This window comes from Plectropomus leopardus, chromosome 6 (assembly GCF_026936395.1).
Source record: "Plectropomus leopardus strain MGB_pleo_1.0 chromosome 6, ASM2693639v1, whole genome shotgun sequence".
Taxonomy (NCBI): domain Eukaryota; kingdom Metazoa; phylum Chordata; class Actinopteri; order Perciformes; family Serranidae; genus Plectropomus; species Plectropomus leopardus.
The window spans coordinates 30,250,326-30,268,629 of record NC_142181.1 but is presented as its reverse complement, the minus strand read 5'-3'; the positions used below and the strand labels follow the sequence as shown (position 1 = coordinate 30,268,629).

At 38.2% G+C, this 18,304-nt stretch overlaps 1 protein-coding gene across 2 annotated transcripts in view; it reads left to right on the top strand.

Moving 5' to 3' along the window:
• The window catches only part of cntn5 (contactin 5), a 151,772-nt gene that overhangs the window by 57,506 nt on the left and 75,962 nt on the right, over positions 1-18,304 (top strand). For both annotated transcript variants that reach the window (XM_088079196.1, XM_042486509.2), the window contains exons 3-5: positions 9,108-9,314; positions 16,100-16,223; positions 16,334-16,509. In XM_088079196.1, coding sequence (XP_087935322.1) covers positions 9,108-9,314; positions 16,100-16,223; positions 16,334-16,509 — 507 coding nt within the window. The remainder of the gene's footprint in view (positions 1-9,107; positions 9,315-16,099; positions 16,224-16,333; positions 16,510-18,304) is intronic.

The following is an 18,304-nucleotide window of genomic DNA, read 5'->3' as shown; positions in this document are numbered from 1 at the left end:
TTGCAGGGTGATGTGTTCTTTTACACTATGAAACAAAAAAAGCTAAAACTGGTTACATGCTAAACACAACAGTGTTGAGTTATACGTATTTAGATGCTGTCTTTGCTATTAATGGACCATAAACTGTAGGTAGGTAGGTAACAAAGAAAATCTATTAAAGTTGTGGTTTTCCACTTGAGTCAAAATAGCACTGAGAGCTGAGTATGCTTTTAGAGCCCACAACTGTCGGAAATATGTCACATTTTAGTAAGAGTGCCACACTTCAAACTGGTTTTTAATATTAGCAGCAGCAGGAGCCGTGAGCAGCCACTCCCAGGGGTGTGATGCAGTCTTTGTCTATTATGATACTTTTGACAAGATGGCTTGTGTAATGGATTATTGACCTCCTCTTCTCTGTGAATATTGTGAAAACGCTCACTGTGAAGACAACAGTTCCCCTGTACTATTTGATTTTCCTCCGTACCTGTCTCCGCTGCCCAGTCCTTATTCATCCCATCGATATTTAAATCATGCGGCAGCAGCAAGGGCAGCACAATTAAATCTCTCTCATGTTTAAAAGTGGGCTGGGCAGGTATGATGTCTGGGGCCATTTTTTTCTTCCTTGCAGTCTGCCTCTGATTGAAATACAATGTTACTCGGAGTGTCAAATGTGGAATGGTAATTCAAATGTTCCTCCGCTAAATCTGAGGTATCTCAATATTAAAAGTGGGTTGTGGGGAATATAGATGTGTGGTGCTGTATAAGTGATGCATGAAGTCATTTTCGCCAAGGGCAAAAGAGTCGTGCACCAGAAGTATGTGTTGCGTACGGGGAAATGGCTGAGTATTTGCATGCACTCCATAGAGCTGGACTGTGCTATAGATACATTGCTGCAATTGTATACTTTGAAAAATAAACATTAAGATAAGTAACTCCCATTCAGTAGAGGTTAACTGCAATTCCAAATGTCCTTAAGAATAATTGCAGTTCTTCACATTATTCTTACAAATACACCAACTTCGGGATCTATTTTCGGTCCCGCCATCAGGGGCTAATGGAGTTTCTCCAACTGGCAGGAGGACCTGAGTTGTGACAGCCTGTCCTCTTATACTCACAACTTAAGCCCAGGAAATGAAGTAAAAAAAAAAAAAGTCATTGTTGATTTCTGTAAGCATGACAAGTTGGGCTCAACATTCAAGTCTTGGCAGTCGAGCGTCTTTGGTGTGTACAGTGATCAACACTATAATCAGCACCAGGGGATTTGGGAATTTGGCACCTCCGAGTACACAAGTACATACAATGAGCCTGTGTGCTGCAGCCAAAGTTTGTGAAACAGAGTCTTGCTATCATGTGCCACATAGCCTGAAGCCAATTACTAAAGTTTGTTGTCATTTGTTTAATATTCTAATCCGTCATGTCACTTCAGAATTATGGTTCACCCCCAATATTGGTGTTAAATAAAAAAAAAAAAAAATACACCAGGAACTGAACATGCTGGATAGAGATTTTCAGACTCCCTATTAAAAGGCATGACAGCATAATACCATACATCATACAACACGACTGCGGTTTCAGCATTACTCTGGCAAGGTTGAATCAACTCATACAGTTTCCATAGCACACCCAGAATCAGGGAAAAAAGACTGGGTTTTAGCAAGTAGTTTGCTGTGATAGGAGGTGAGGTGAGGTTGCATATGATGTATGGATTGTTCTATCTGTAATGATATCCCACTGAATAAATGGTCTCAAGCATAATCAGCTTCAGTCAATATAATCTCCCTGTGAAGGTCTTCATTAATCTTACAGGCTATGGATAATCATGTCTGTCTACTTGAGTCCCCATGAGCGTCTCACCTACTTACTGTATGTTTTCCTAATTAATTTTTCACACCACGGTCGTCCAGAGGCTGCAGAAAAGCCAGAGACTCGCACGTTGTCTCATGTGCTGTGCCAACACAATGACCTGATACAAGCAGATCTAATGCAAGTAGATGAGAGTCTCACTGTTTCCCCAGGTCTTCCCTCGGTTCACCTAAAATATGTCATCTTCCCTTATTCTCACCTTCACCTCTGTTGTTAGCAAGGGTGTAGGGTTTGTTTCAACACTTAGGGGGATGGGTGCACGTATGAAACAGGGTTTGGGGACTTCTGCCAGCAAATTTTGAGAATCAACAACACTTAAAGGGATAGTTTTAATTTTTGGAATTTAGGTTATATGAGGTACTTATCCATAGTCAGTGTATTACATACAGTGGATATCAGTCAGCACGTCCACAGTTTGGAGAGGCTGGAGTCTCAACCTATAGGCTCTTTGTTGAGTAAGTAGTTACATGTAACTAGTTACTGTAATTAAATTACAAAATAATTTAATTGTAGTCAGTTCAGTTACTGAGAAAAAAAGTATGTAGTTTAATTACAGGTACTAATCAAAATGTTGGTGATTACAAAGGGGTTAAATATGTAAAAAAAATAAAAACATTCACTTTACATCTTTGTGCTGTTCAGGAATGCCTTCTTTTGGCATATTTTTGGACAACGTAGGTCAGCAAAGCCATTGAGACAAAAATGAGTGCAACATTCATGCACTTATGTTTTTAGGGCTTTTCAGCTTTTTTGCCCTGTTTAAAACATATGTTAGAAGAGCAATCAAAAATTAATCAAATGTGATAAATTACGTTACTTTGATAAAGTTATAGATACGTAACTTTGGAAAAACAAACAAAAAAACTTACCATCCACAGCAGTAGATTGCTTAGCTTCCATATGGGACTCCAACCTGCTTCACCAAATTGGGGGCGTGCAGACTGCCATCTACTGTTTGTGATATACTGTCTATGGAAGTACCTCATACAACCATATTTAAAACAAATTCTGGTGAATATTTCTGCACCAATTTGTGCATTTTTGCATCAATTCCTGATGTAAATGTATCTAAATTGGCCAAATAAAAGTCCTCTTTTGCTTAATGATTTTACTGATGGGGACAAATGCACATGTTCTAAATATTGATGGGGACATGACCCCCATGTCTCCCCAATATCTACACCAAAGGTTGTTGGTTAGTTTGTCTCAAAGATATTTAAGTCTCCTCAGAGACCTTATTCAATGCTGAATTTATATAGTATACTCTTCATTAAAGTAAAGCCCCGGTCTGCTATCCATGTGATAATAATGACAAGGAAACAGGAATGTTTGACTCTTTGTTTTTTGTTGAAGTCCTAAATGGCCCCTGTCTCCTTCGGTGATGTTATCATGAAGGTGTTAAGACCCAAAACGATCTCCGATGGCGTTGCTCTCGTGCTCCCTAAAATGCAGCAGGTGCAGCCTTTTCAACAACGAGTGTTTCTGATTTCGCACCCTCTGAAAGATAGGGATCAGTGGGATCTGCAAGGGTCATTGCTTTTATCAGATGAAGGTGACAGCTGACAACAGCAAGTGTCTGTCAGCTTCAGTAGTCAAACAAACAAAGGAGACATTTTTAGTATGCTGTATTTGTCAGGGTTTGCCCCAGTCTGAAATGTTATTCTAGAAAAGGGAAATAGACCTATACAACTTGCACTTGACGAAATAGGCAACATGTAACTGCTATTACTGATAGAATATCCCCCTATAATGTACAAGCAAACATCCATAAAAATAAAAGAATGTAATTTTATTTCCATCCACAAAAAGGAATAACCACCTACATTTTTAAATTTCCACTTCTGTACTTCAAGATTTCCACATTAATTAGATTCCATATGCACACTGAAATGTTTTTAATTTTTGGTGTTTTTATTGATAAGACCATAGGCAAGCAACATATTCGTTTAATTTTTTCCAGTCCTAATCATAAAATAATGAATTTGTGAGTGAACTTAATGAGAAATCGATCCAGATTTCCCCAGTTACCACTGTCTGTAATTGGGGTCAACCTTTCAGTCAAGATTTGTTACTGGCTTACCAGTTTCTTACTGTAGGGACTCCTCAATACATCAAGTACAATCCAACTTAACTTCCACCTGCACTGACATTAAGATAAGCCGTTATTGATCCCCAGAGTGGAAATTTGGTAATAATAATTAAAACGGAGACAGAGAGAGTATTAAAAATACCTTTCAGTGTTGCACTGTGCAATAAGCACCACTGCTAAAATTCTGCCTTCAAAATGATCATCGAGTCAAATCAGCGCCTCTCTCATATGGTGGTAACATAACTGAATAACCTAACCACAAAGACATAATCATATTACAGAACATTATAGCTCGGCTCAGTTGTTTTCATTATGTCAAATATGCACAGGGATTAACACTGTGGAATTTTTTTATGGCTTTGGCTCAGTCTGAATCTGCAGTGACAGGTTGCTTCAATGCATCTTGTTAGATTTTTGTGACATCTTCCTCTATTTTTTTTCCAATTTACTTCTCCTTGTCCAGTGTTGCTGACGGTCGGGTATCACAAGTTTCGATACCATTTAGATTAAGCGTGCTATGATTCAATTACAAAACCTATTAATTATTATCAATCACATATCAAGTGTAAATTTCCTTGCATATTAATGTGTTACCATGGCAGAAGTATGCCAGCTGGCATTTAGATGATATGACATGTTTACATTCCTGTTTAGTACTGTAAGAGAAATTAGCCTTTTTGTATTGACTATTGGTGGTGCAGCTGTCATCATTTAACAGGATTGATATACGTTACTCTCTCTGACACCTTAATTGTCAGAGAGATGTTTGAGTGTGTGTCATAAAGTCTAGTTTGCTGCTGACAGTTTGGTAAGTAAGTAAAATATATATATATATATATATATACACACACACACACACACACACACACACACACACACATACATATATACATATATATATGTAAATATGTTTGTATGTACAGTATATCAAATCCATCATGTTCAGCCAATAGCCTTCTTCATTACCTTCTTCATTTCCTGCAAATTAGAACTTGATCACAGTGACAGAGATGGTTGATGAGTTTGTAGGTGACACTTGGAAGGCCATTATCAAGACTTGCCATAATTAACAGCTCATTTTCAGAGATCCTGAAATAGAGGATCAAAATGATGTTATCCACCCACTCCCCAGAATAATTTCATTAACATATGTTTCTGCAGTCTATGTTACAGTTGTATGTTTCACATGTAGCGGAGATGTCAAAAATTTACATTTCTTTTTTTTTCTTATTCTTTTATTTTTAAGGTGTTTATATGTTTAGGTGCAAAATATTTTGGCTTAAAACACCCTCTTTTGTCATGCCAAACAAGCCTAGATGTGTCTCAAATTCTCATAAAAAAAAACGTGCTTTTGTTTGTCTTGAACAGTGGTATCACGCTATCCACTGATCCCATCTTTTTTGATGAGAAACTCGTCTTTGATACATGTAATCTAAACCATGAAATATGTCTGAAACATACAAATTTTAAACAACTGTGGTTTGCAGAAACATACAATGCCAACATTTTATTCTGGCGACTGGGCTGATATGGGAGGGACAAAATTGCCCAAAAAGAATTGCTTAATGGTGCGAAAGTGGGAAAGATCAGATCAGAAGGTGGATTAGCATTATAAATCTCAGAAATGATTTGCATGGCCAAAAATTAAAAAAACAAAACAAAAAAAAAAACATAAATAGATAAATAAAGATTTGATTAGTAAAAAATACATGCTGACAAATTGATAAAAATGGTCAGAGAAAATAAATAGGATGGAGAGGTTTTAAACCCAGTAATTGCTGGTAATTAAAGCTCTTTTAAAAACTTGAGAAATGGCATAAATCATTGAGTACAGGGTACATCTTTCTAAAAATAATTATGTTAGGAAAACATTGTATTACAAAACCACAGTTGAGCATGTATAGATTTAAGGTAATTGATATGGCATGATAAATGTGGGTTAGACATCAAAATGTACTAATATATATATATATATATGATCATGATGTATTCACTGATCAGCCTAAAATGAAGAGTGTGCTAGATTTATTGTTACATTTTGTCTTAGAAGCTGGAGTTAACATAGTTTTCATCTTTACCAGTTATCAAATAGTTGGAAGGATCTGCATTGTTCAGCTAAGTGTGGGCATCGGCTGCTGTGGGAATGTGGTTTACACCTCGATAGAGCTGATTCTCAGCAAGATAAATGATTTAACTGACTACCGACCAAATACTAATTGCTTTACTTATCAATCTTCAAACTCACAATACCTTTAATTTCAAATAGAGTTCCTTACTCCGCTTCTCCCCATAATATGTAATACAGTAATTGCCCGCTCTCCATTTGAAGATAGGAGTATTTTTGCAGCTGACAAGTCCCTAAGGGCACATAATTATTTCTCAGTTTTGTTCAGTTCTTTTATAGCACTTTATCATGCAGTGCAAAACACTCCCACCCCCCTTTGCAGAACTCTGATTAGACTCTTGCTGAGCTTCAAGCTTCTCTCTTTTGCATTTTTCTTTAAGCATTATATCGGAACAGAAATAGCTCCATGTTGTCACTGTTTTCAGCTAGTTGTTTCTGTATTGTACACTTGCCTTGGAAAATATGTATTGGTGATTGGCTGTCACGGGTGAATTAATTGTGTGTGTAATCTTGAGTTGTTGCATTCATAGCATCATAAAAGACAACACGCTGGCACATTAGCCTACATAATGTGGATTGACTTTAAAAGTGAGTGGTAGAATTATGTGGTGACAGCAATGACTAGTGACAGCCTCAAGTAAAGTTTACATTTCAGAGAGGATATTACTCTGAATCTCTGTGGACTCCTTTCCTTTAAAGAAAGCTGTTTTAAGCTGTTGCAGTGGATGGGCAGATACTGTTGGAAGCCATAAGGACTCTGATGCAAGTTCAAAAAATGCACTGCAGGAATTGAACAATGCCATCAGCAGCAACATCAACGGGCAACTGGATGGAATCGTCATAGTAGCTGAAATTTCATTTTTTAAATGTTGTAAATAAATCCACCTTACCTTACCATACCTTTTTTCTCCTGTTCTGTTACACTTGCATTTTATTCAATTTCAGACTTTGATGACGGTGGTTTTTAGAATGCAAAGTATCTGTTGTAGCTTGTAAGAAGTGCATGTGACACTGTACAAGGTACAAGATGCAAGGTAGATTTATTAAAATGTGTCCTTGATCCTGCTACATCTTTGGAGTTGAAGCATGAGTTGATTAAAATGACCAGATACTATGAAAATTCACTCTTTTAGCCAGAAGAAGGCTAATATCATCCACATGCGCTGCCGTCGTCATAGCATCTGTAAGCGTCTTTACACGGTAAATGGTGACTATGCTGCAAAAAAGCTATGGAAACCAAAGGGGAGGAACTCCTAGCGTTGCTTCAGGAATAGAGAATAAAGAAGTTTTCACATAAGAAGTTGGGTGTTTATTGCCTTTTTCACCTCTTTTTAACAATTGTCTTGGTGTTGATTTGGGAAATTATTGCTCTGTTAAGTGGATATTAAGCCTGAAGTGGAATTGATGTAGGCTCACTGAAGCTTCAAAGCTCCACATCTACATTTTGATTTTTCTTTAGAAGTCTATTACATCACAGAAACTATGCCCATGTTTTTCTACAGTACATAAATTTCCTGCAGACTGTAAGAAATGCATTCTAGGTTTTTCCTGCTATTCTGCTCAGAGCTGTCTCTGACACCCCCTTATCCTGCTGCCTCAACTTTTTTTTCTTTTGTGTTTCTGTTCAGCAAGATTTCTGCCTTGTAAAACATTAGTTTGTTGAATATTATTTCTCATGCAGTAGGAGGGGAAAGTGAGTTGAGCATATCAGTTTTACAGAGGAGGAGGAGGAAAGCACAGAGAACAGTAGATTACAGAGCTTATAATAAGGTACATTGTTAAATCAAACAATAAGTGTTCTGATTTCTGATCTCTGCCAGGCATAAACCTGCAGCGGATCACAGGTTTAGTCAAGTGTATGTGCATGTGTAAGTGAGTGAATGTGTATCCAGTATAAACTACTGGACCAATTAGTCTAATATTTTGTGTACACATTTCTGACTGTATGCTCAAGGATCCCTTGTGATTGAGGTGATTCACAGTTGTTGAAAACAGCTGTTTTTTGACTATTTTAGACAATCACAGACTGCTGACTCCTCACTCCTCTCACACAGCCATTATGGGCCGCATGTCCCGAACAAAATCATGCAAAAAAAATGCAGAGTAAAAAGGCATTTCTGGCAATTGGCTAGGCTAAAACCAAGAAGCCTTATTGTCTGTTGCAGGCTTCATTTTTGGCTTCATTATCATGGTTAAAAAACTGACATCCAAAGGAAAGTTTGGTCTCGTTTTGGACTGGAGCATCTGCACATTAAATTCATACCAAATGTGTTATGAGCCAAACATTGTTTTGTTATGTTCACCACTATCTTGACTGTAAGGTTAGCATTTGCTAGATTCTCTTTCACCAATTGGGCATTGATTTAAGATATTTTTTATAGATATTTATCCAAGGCACCATACTTCAGGCCAAATCTTTATCCCCTTTGAGTAGTAGACTAATTTTACTCAAATTAATTCCTGTAATTGAGTCAAATCACCAATTTGCCTCAAGGGCCTTTACAACCTTTATAACATACAGCATCTTCTCGCCTTAGACCCTTGAATTGTAAGAGGAAAAACTCCCCAATAAACCCTTTAAAATGAGTAGGAATTAGTGGTATCTAGTGGTGAGAATGCGAATTGTATGTAGGAGAACTGTGGTGGCCGATGCAAAACATCAATGGCCCTATTGAGACTGTGTTTTGTTTGTCCATTCTGGGCTTTTGTAGAACAACATGGCAGACTCCTTGGAAGAGGGCCCGCTCATTATTTACTGTGGATTTGTTATAAACTCTGATTCTAGGATAACAAAAACACAACAGTTCATATTTCCAGGTGATTATTAATGAACAAAAATATGATATGAATATGATATGCCATTCTGCCAATAGATGAACCTTAAATCTATACACTGGACCTTAATATGAAAAAAAAGAGATAAAACCTCAGATAAAAAACAACAAAGGAGGGATCACTCTCCCATGACCAGTGTGCAGAGTAAACTAACACTATAAAGTAAAAGTTTATATATGATGTAACTCTTCTCTGTGTTTCACCTTTTTTCCCCAGACTTTGCAAGAGCTGTTGCAGCACGGCCTATATCATATGCAGCGGTATTACGAATGAAACCAGACAGCTCGTCAGTGCTCAACTCGCGCAGCAGACCTCGACAACACCACGGCGGTGGGCTGGTGACTCCTGACTGGCCTGCTTTCTCCAGTCATCCCCTGTCAGCCCTGAGTCTGCTCAGCTCTCAGGAGGACTACAGGAGTGAAGGTAAAACTAATGGTGCGGTCAAACCTACAGTTTGTTTGCTCTTGTCTGAACCAAAATGGAAAAGTTTTGCTCTTTGGGTTGCTAAAGTTCACATTCATACTCACAAACAAACTGTGCATTTAGGTAAATAACCCCGCAAAATAGCTCATTAATAGTACAACTCAGAGACCTCCTGCATATATTTCTCTTGCAGCTTTGGCCAAGGATAATGAACACTTGTGTATACTTTGGCATAATTTACCCACTGTGGTGTTCATTAGTTAAGAAAACGGGAAGAGGAAGCTGAATATGATTATCTGTAAAGAGTGATTTGCCTTCGGTTTGTTTTGTTAGGAGTTATTGCTCGCTATAAAATGTCAGCATCTGCCTCCTTCTGCCAAGAGAGCTTTGCATTTTTGTGCTTTTTCCTGTTATTAGTCCAGGATTACCCTCTCAGCTCTGACCGACTGCCTCGTAATCACACTGTGCAGGACTGAGACTTGAATTTTCAGGTAGTCTTAGTGCGAACAGGAGGTGTCACTTGACTTCAGATGACATTGTTCTCACCTGCCAAAACGAACCAAACTAAAAGGCTGGACACACTGGACACAGAGTTGGAAAGAAACCCCCAGAACATGACCGGTGTAAATGCACTCTGCTATCTCTGCTCTCTGCCAACAGTCTGCCAACTCTGGTCTCACTTTATGTGCGCAGGCCTCCTGCCTGTTTAGATCTGGTCTGGAAATGAATCTTACCTATCCATCATCACCATCCATGGTCTGCAGTGACCAGGGTCACGCCCTTTGTGAAATTGAAGTGGGATCACAGCAATATCCAGCTCTCTGTGTGTTCCTGTCAGTATAGAAAATATAGATATGATGGACATCTTTGTCAAAAGGGAAGATTTAATATCACAAACACAGCATGGATACATACTGTCATGAATCTACATCGGTCACTTGCTCACATCGTGACTTACAGTATGAATAATCAAGGATATAATGACACTTTGATGCTTTAATATATGATTAATCACATCATGCTTATTACAGCTGGAGTGCCTAATTAATGCAAATCTGAAGTAGCTGCTGAATTGGCAGGAAGGATCTGAGCACATATTGGGTGTAATGAGTCATTCACATTACAGTAAAAACAGGCAGAATATATTGAAAGTAAATGTTTTTCTTTTTCTTTCTTTTTTACCTTTTTTCTTCTTCACTCCTCTTTGCGCCTCTCTGCCGATCTTTCTGTCTTTCTTACTTTCTGACAGCATTATCACTATGTAGCCGTAAAATGACTTACATCTCTATAACCAAGGTGAGAGTAATGTCTCTCCATTGTCAGTGGTGACAAGAGCATTATACCACTGCACTGGATTGATGTTCGGTGGATGAAATGGATGCCAAAAAGTAATACACCTTTGGTGGCTTAAAGGGGATATTGCTTTTTTTGGCTCTGTGACTGACAGATGGCCATGGCACTTGAAGTTGAGTGATTTAAACAACTTCTATGCTTTTGTGCCTGTGGTTTACTCTCGCCCTCTCTCTCTCTCTCTCTCTCTCTCTCTCTCTCTCCTTCTCACACACACACACACACACGCACACACGCACACACAGACCATATGTCTTCAAGCACTGATATCTGTTTGTATTTCATCCATGTCTTTCATGTTTTCAGATGGTCACAGCATGTTTTGTAGGTGGACACAGCTCCAATTAAGCAATAATCAAGCAACTAGATGTCCTACAAAACAGCATTACAATAAACTATGACCAAAGCATTTATTTACATGTAGGAACACCTCTTTTTGCATTGTCGTACTTATACCATAGTAACTTATCGAGAGAATAAGGATGTTTTTTGCTTTGATTGTCCCTTTATTTGATTATTTTGATGTCAATCTAATCCACAGTTAGTTTCACCTGTCATCTGAAGCAGAATCCACAGCCTTTTCTAATGTCTCACTACTGTACACCATATTGTCTTCACTCATATATATCAGGTTTACCTGTAAAACAGAAGTAGAGTGCTGTCAGAAAAGACAAAAATACTATTTTTCATTGTTTTCTGCTTTAGCACACTGGATTCAAAATGAAGTTATAACTTTGAGTGTGTAAGTGTCAACACTCAGCTTTAATTTTGAGGGTGTTGACATCCACATCAGGTGAACATTATGGGAATTGTTTCCCTTTAAAGCTTCATCCCACCGTTTTAGATCATATATAATAATATATAATTCTGGCCTTTCTGTGACCCACAGACTTCAGCAAACATTTGGTATCTGTCCTCCTGATGCTCTGCTGGCCCCTGATAGTTCATTGTTATATTTTAAAATAAAATTAACATGGCCCACTCCTTGAGTTAAATGGTGGCAGGTGGAGCACACTGGTATTGTTGAATGTAGGTACTGTAGGTATGGATAGATAGGAGAAAAATAAAGTATTCTAGTGCTACTTTTTTGCCTCAGCTGAGGCATTAGGTTTTTCTTGTTGTCTGTCTGTCACATTCTCGTGCAATACCTTAATAAAATAAATAAATAGTGTATCTGGTGTATCTGTGCGACGCACAACAGGAACATATTTTAACACATGGTTAATGCTAGAAATGGTTGTAGTTAAGTTTAGGCAAAAAACAGGTAGTTAGGTTTAGAAAAAGATTATATTTTTAGTTTTAAAAAAATGCATGTTTCTTAGGTTATAGGATGTTAAATATGGATGTAGATATCAGATGCCCTGAGGCGTGACAAAGCGTCAGTTTTTGACCCCCCTCGAAATCAATGGGCTGAATCTTTATACATGAATCTAACACTGAATCTTTGGTGTCCCCCTTGACACTGTGCTGATTGTATAGATACTGTGTGCTACAGGGTTGAGAATGTGTGTGCAGCATCCAGGCTTAAGAATATGTACCTTTGTTGCAGCAATATTCATATCCGAAACATTGTTTACTGTCATGGCTATAGATGAGTCTGGAGAGACATAGATGTAAACTGCAACTTGAGTGGTTGGCGGGGGCACACAACTGTGAGGCAGTAATTCTAGTTTAGCACAAGAAACAATACAAGCAGTGAATTGCTTTGCTTTATATGCATAGCAAGGTTTGCAACTTAATATCGGTTCATTTTCCTCCACTGATTAGGGTATTATTTCAAAAGCTTTTTATTTCCCTGCAGAGCAGTAAATCGCTGACAAAGGGTTGCTGAGTTTATACATACCCTGAGAAAAGAGCAATGATTCTTTTCTGTTGTTGTCAGATCATTCCTAAATTGAGAGAAGTACTCAAGACTGGTGACTTGCATTGTTGTATTATTCACAACAATCACATATAATGTTACCCATATTTAATGTAATGATGCCGTTTTAAACAAACAGCATGCATGTCTATATACTGTATTCAGCTGCTGTAATGTGCCATCACAAACACAAAGGGCACATCACTAACTATGTTACCTTGGTTTAAAGTCTGCATAAAAAAAGAAACAAAAGACACAAGATTCAGCTGTCGTCTGAAATTCTGAGATGCAATATGCCTGAGAAACCCTCTACAATAAGTGCATCACTTCTGTGTTAACAGAAGGTTAGATCAAAGAGTAGAGCACTCCGAAAGAGAAGAAGAGAATTGAAACAGGGACTGTCAGGCAGAAAATAGTGGACCAACAAGCATATCGATATGTGGGTGCATTTGTGCCGAGGAGAGTTCAAATCTTACTTGAGAACCACTTTAAATTACCAGTGAGTGCACTTTAGATCAAGAAACGGCATTGGCGAAGATGCAGTTATACTGGCACTGTAGGTATTGAATAACATCTCACACATTTTACATTACATAAGCAAGCTTTCACTGAAATCTTTAGTTATTGATTAAGTTATTTTACTGTAATCATACCTTGGACCTTCTTGCTTGTCTAATCTCATCTGGGTTTTATTAGTGTTTTTTTTCCCCCCAGATCATATTAAAGAGAGATCTGTCAATTATGTATTTAACCTTTTTGACAACATTCTAACCCTTTAAAAACAGACCTCATGCAGCCGTAGATTAGGAATCATAATAGCATTCATTTTGTTTGCAGCAGAAAGCAAATGCTTCCCTCCGTCAGGCAATTACCTTATGTTATCTTACCGTATGTGCATGCAAACATTGTATTTTGCTGTAATTATGCCGGTATGGTCCCTGTCATGGCTATGGGAGATTGCTGTTTGCATATTCCTGTATGTATATATTGATCTGATCATTTTTCATGATCATTATTATCCACTCCTGATAATGTTTTGCACTCTGTTTCCATGTGTACCTCATGCACACTGCACCCCCCTAGGCACAAACATTGACAACAGCGTGACAGCACTTCCTCAGCACAATACTACATCTAACAAAATTGATGGTGGATTGCACCCATTGTCTTCAAGGTCCATTAGTATGCTCATTTTTAGGCTCATACTTTTAGTCTTGGTTGCTACCAGAACATGTTTACATGCTTTAATTTTCAAAAAACATTTTTCTTATACGGTGTGCCTGAATATACATTTATTCACCCTTTTGACTAAAATACTCTGTTTTAGATGTTCTTTAAGCCCACTCTCCCAAAGAAACCCAGTCTGCTATGATTGGTCAGTGTTTTTTCCATATCTGTGCTTTTTGCTTCTCTGCACCGCATCATTGCAGTAAGGGGAAAAACTGCAAAAGAAGGGACTCATTTAGCATGTTTATGTAGCAGTTGTGACATCACAACTTCACAGAAATCCTAATGGCTTGTTTAAAGGCACACTTACAGAATACAGACTGTGTGCATTTCTCTGTAGATTGGATGTTTTGATGCCTTTACAGTATTTATTTAACACCTATACCTGGTTTATGTCAGAAAATACTTTACAAATTGTTTTTTGTCTTTTTTACAATATCGGACCTTTAAATGATATATCGTCACTGCTCCCCAAGTCAAATTTCTATACTTGCCGAATACCTTCAGTATGCCATGTCATTGAAGTCATGAGTAATACAATATTAATGGCCAAAGATAGTAGCTATTTACAGTAGTTTCACAGAATTTACCAGTGTGTGATTCTCAGATGGGGTTATTGTTTTAGGATAACATTTTTACTGCTTGTTATATTTTTTGTAATTTTGCTTGTTAAATTTGTTATTTAAAAAATACCCTAAAAAATAAAGTAAAATAATATACAGGCCTGCCACAGACTATTAGGAGCACAATAAATAGTGTTGGAGGACTGACAGAAAAAGGAAAATTGGGTTGTTGTAGCATTTCCCCCCTGACAAATAAAAAAGTGGTTTAATTATTCTAAAAAAAGGATGGAAATAGATTAATAAAAAGAGATAATAAATAGTATGTTGGCACTAAAGATACTACTGGACACTGTTGTTTGAACATATGTGCTTTAATGTGAATTTAGTTAATTGTGGGAAAAAAAGCCACAGTGGATGTGTTCACACCCAAACATGGCCAAGATATTTTACTGCAAAGCTTGGACACACTGGGTTAAAGCTCGTGTTAACAGCATTGTTGGCTCATCTCTTGGCACCTTAAGGCAAACAACAGCGAGTACAAAAGATATAAAAGTAATTGGACAATAGCTTTGAGGTCGAGCTTAAAGGTGCGGAATTTCTAAATTTTTCACCATATGTCCAACGAGGTTAAGTGTATCATAACAATAGGTTATTTCTGGCGTAAGAAGTTATTATTTCTCCTTTGGAAGCACCTCTAGGCTTTCTCAGTGAAAACAAATTTAGACTCTGGCTGTGAGGATTACTAGAGTGGCTTCCTAATTTTGAGAAACTAGCTGAGTTATCCGATATAACACAATAAAATCATCACCTGTCAAAAATTTGTTGTTCGCTGCAGAAACTGCACTCTTTTTATTGCTATGCCTCCGCTTGCAACAGCCGGGGCCAGAGACATTATGTTCTTGGTTTGTCCTTCCATCTGTCCATCTGCAGCATTCTTGTCATTACAAGATCTCAAGAACGCCTTGAAGGAATTTGGCGCAAACATCCAGTTGGTCTGAAAGTTAATCTGATAAGACTCTGGTGATGACAGGTCAAAGGTCAAGGTTACTTTGACCTCTTCTGTGTCATTCTTGTAAATGCAATATCTCAAGAAAACTTTTAGGGAATTTTAACAAATTTGGCACAAATGGCCCAGTGGACTCAAGGATAAGTTGGTAAAATTTTAGTGGTCAAAGGTCAAGGCCACGCTGACCTTGTATTCGTCTCATTTTTATAAATGTGATATCTCAAGATCACAGTGAGGGATTTTATTCAAATTTGGCCCAAACACCCACTTGGACTCAGGAAGGAACTAATTTGAAATTTTTGGTCAAAGGTCCAGGTCACAGTGAACTCATAAAACATGTTTTTGGCAATAAATCAAGAATTCATATGCCAAATCAACTGTGTCAACATAATGTTCTGCAAAAAAAAACCTTTTCTGGCAAATACTCAATGTCATAGATCAGGAACAGAAGGGGAGATATTTGGTCAGATACTCAACTGGTGACTTGAAACTGCTTATTGTATAGACCTTCTTTGCTGCCCGAGGGAAGATTTGTGGAAGGCATCCATGTTTTCACAGACATTAATGTAAAATGTAAGCGCAACTTGTTTGGTGCATAGAGACATACAACCGCATGGCAGTATTTCTAGTCACAGTGTATTTTGTGAGCTCGGTAGAAAGTTTATGCACTAACCAAACTGGGGAATAATAGAAAACGTAATTGGATGTTAAAAATGAGTGGCACACATGTTGCCATAATTACAATCATCCCTGTCTTTATCTTCTTTTTCCCTTATAGAAAGTGAAGAGTTTGGGCCTGTTTTTATCCACGAGCCAGACAACGTTATTTTCCCTTTGGATTCTGATGAAAAGAAAGTGGTGCTGCACTGTGAAGCACGGGGGAATCCACCGCCCACGTACAGGTGTGACATATATCTATCCGTCTTCTAATTGCAGTCCTACTTTCACAGCTCATTAGGGTGTCATTCATTACAAATGTATCAATTCACCCTCTTCCTCTTGTGTTTTTCAGTTGGTACATCAATGGGACAGAAGTGGATGCTGAGGCAGACTATCGCTACAGCTTCATTGATGGAAACTTGATTATTACCAATGCCAGTGAGGTCACCGACTACGGGAAGTACCAGTGTAAAGCAAAGAACAACTTTGGGACAGTCCTGAGTCAAGACTCTCTATTGCAGTTTGCATGTGAGTAAAGTTCTTAACTTAAATATTTGAACAATTCACAAGGTCTAAATGACCAACAAAGATCACGACTATAAAGATAAAGCTTTGAATTATTGCATTTGGGTGGATTAAAGGTCTAGAGGTAAGGATGAGAGGCTGAAAATCGAAGGCTGAAGGGTGAGGGATTAATGGTTCAGGATCAAGGAATGACGAAATGAAGAGATATTGGGCTAGGGATGAAAATATGAAGGTGGAGGTGAGGGGTAAGGGATTACAAGGTTTCCAAATATTGTAACGTAACAGCAACCTTATTTAGCTGTCGACGTAACCTTGATCCAATATGTGTTGATGTTTGACAACTTTTTGTTGACCATCACCAATATTTGTTCATGATGGATAAAAGGATGAGGGCAGAAATGCAGGTCATGGACGGGTGGGTAGATGAGTGTGATGATGGATGATTGAAGGTGGGAACACGGGAGGGAACTGGGGGAGTTCAGACACTGAATGGGCGGGGCGTCTCTTTGTAAACTCAGATTCGGATAGAGTGCCCAATGTGCTTTGGGGGCAGAATAGATCAGGTGAGTTTCAGTGCTCTTAGAAGGAAATGGGATTTGTTCGAAGTGTGATCTCTGTTCCTAAAAATAGTAATAAAACCACATTCATATATTTCTTAAACTCTACACAGCTCTGTGTAGGAAAATGTGTACATTTTAGTTTGTGGGGGTGAAAAAAGTATGGCTCTCACATGAGCTTGCAGCCCTTTGTCTCTTTGAGTTAAAATAAACCTTTTTTGGTTCCAGGGGTAAATAACCACCACGCTGTCTACAGCAAGGTTTCTGTTGCTGAGTTTAGTTCCCATCGGCTCCATCTGATACTGTTGAGTTGCACTGCTAACAGGGTATGTGCCCTCAAATGCCATGTCTCAAAGGTAAATGAGAGCAAAAAGCACATTTCTTACCCCAGTAATCCCCTGGCCTAACTCCAAAACATCATCACAGGCACACACACTCTCACACACACACTCAGACCCATGGCACTGTGCTCAGAGGAAAATGCATTGTTGGTTTTGTCTACAGTTTCCTCAGGAGCAATGACCATAATTGCCTTATTGGCATGTCTTCAGGGAGCTCACCGTTCTCACTTCCTAAAATGTTTCTCGAAAGCATATGACATGGTCTCATGTGTTGTTATGGGGACTTACAGTTGTTGCAAGAAGTACTTTGAAAACAAATGGCCAGATTAGCTGTAAACTATGTAAACAGAAAAAAATGAAATCCCTTTTATAAAAGCACCTTTTCCCTCAGGCAAACAGAGCAAAAGGTTTCGGTTTTTTTTTGCCTTTTTGTTGTTTGTTTTCCTTCTCAAAGTTGCATATATATCAGCGTGATCAAAAAGTGAACAAAAATCAAGACCTAAATTAAATATAAGCCAGGCTGCATTGGCAGGCAGAAATGCCCAGATGGCAAAACACAGACACATGCTTCAAAAGTGCAGCAAGTTTCTGAGGGACAGAAGCTGCACCTCAACATTTACACTCATCTATCCTCTCAACTGTCCATGTCTTTTCCTCCCCCTCGCTTCATTTGAGTGTCAAATCTGTATGTTTAAAAAGAAAAAAAAAATCTGAGCTTGAGTCTTTTCCTCTGAAAAACTGACCTCGCCTGAAAATGAGCAATGTGACATGTAGGCACTCATTTATTAGTCTGAGCTAAATACTGTACATTTGCTTGCATTATCCATCATAGTGGCGATATGCAACTTTCTAGAATAGTATTTTGCTTATGGTTTGTTTAACGGAATCAGTATAATGTGA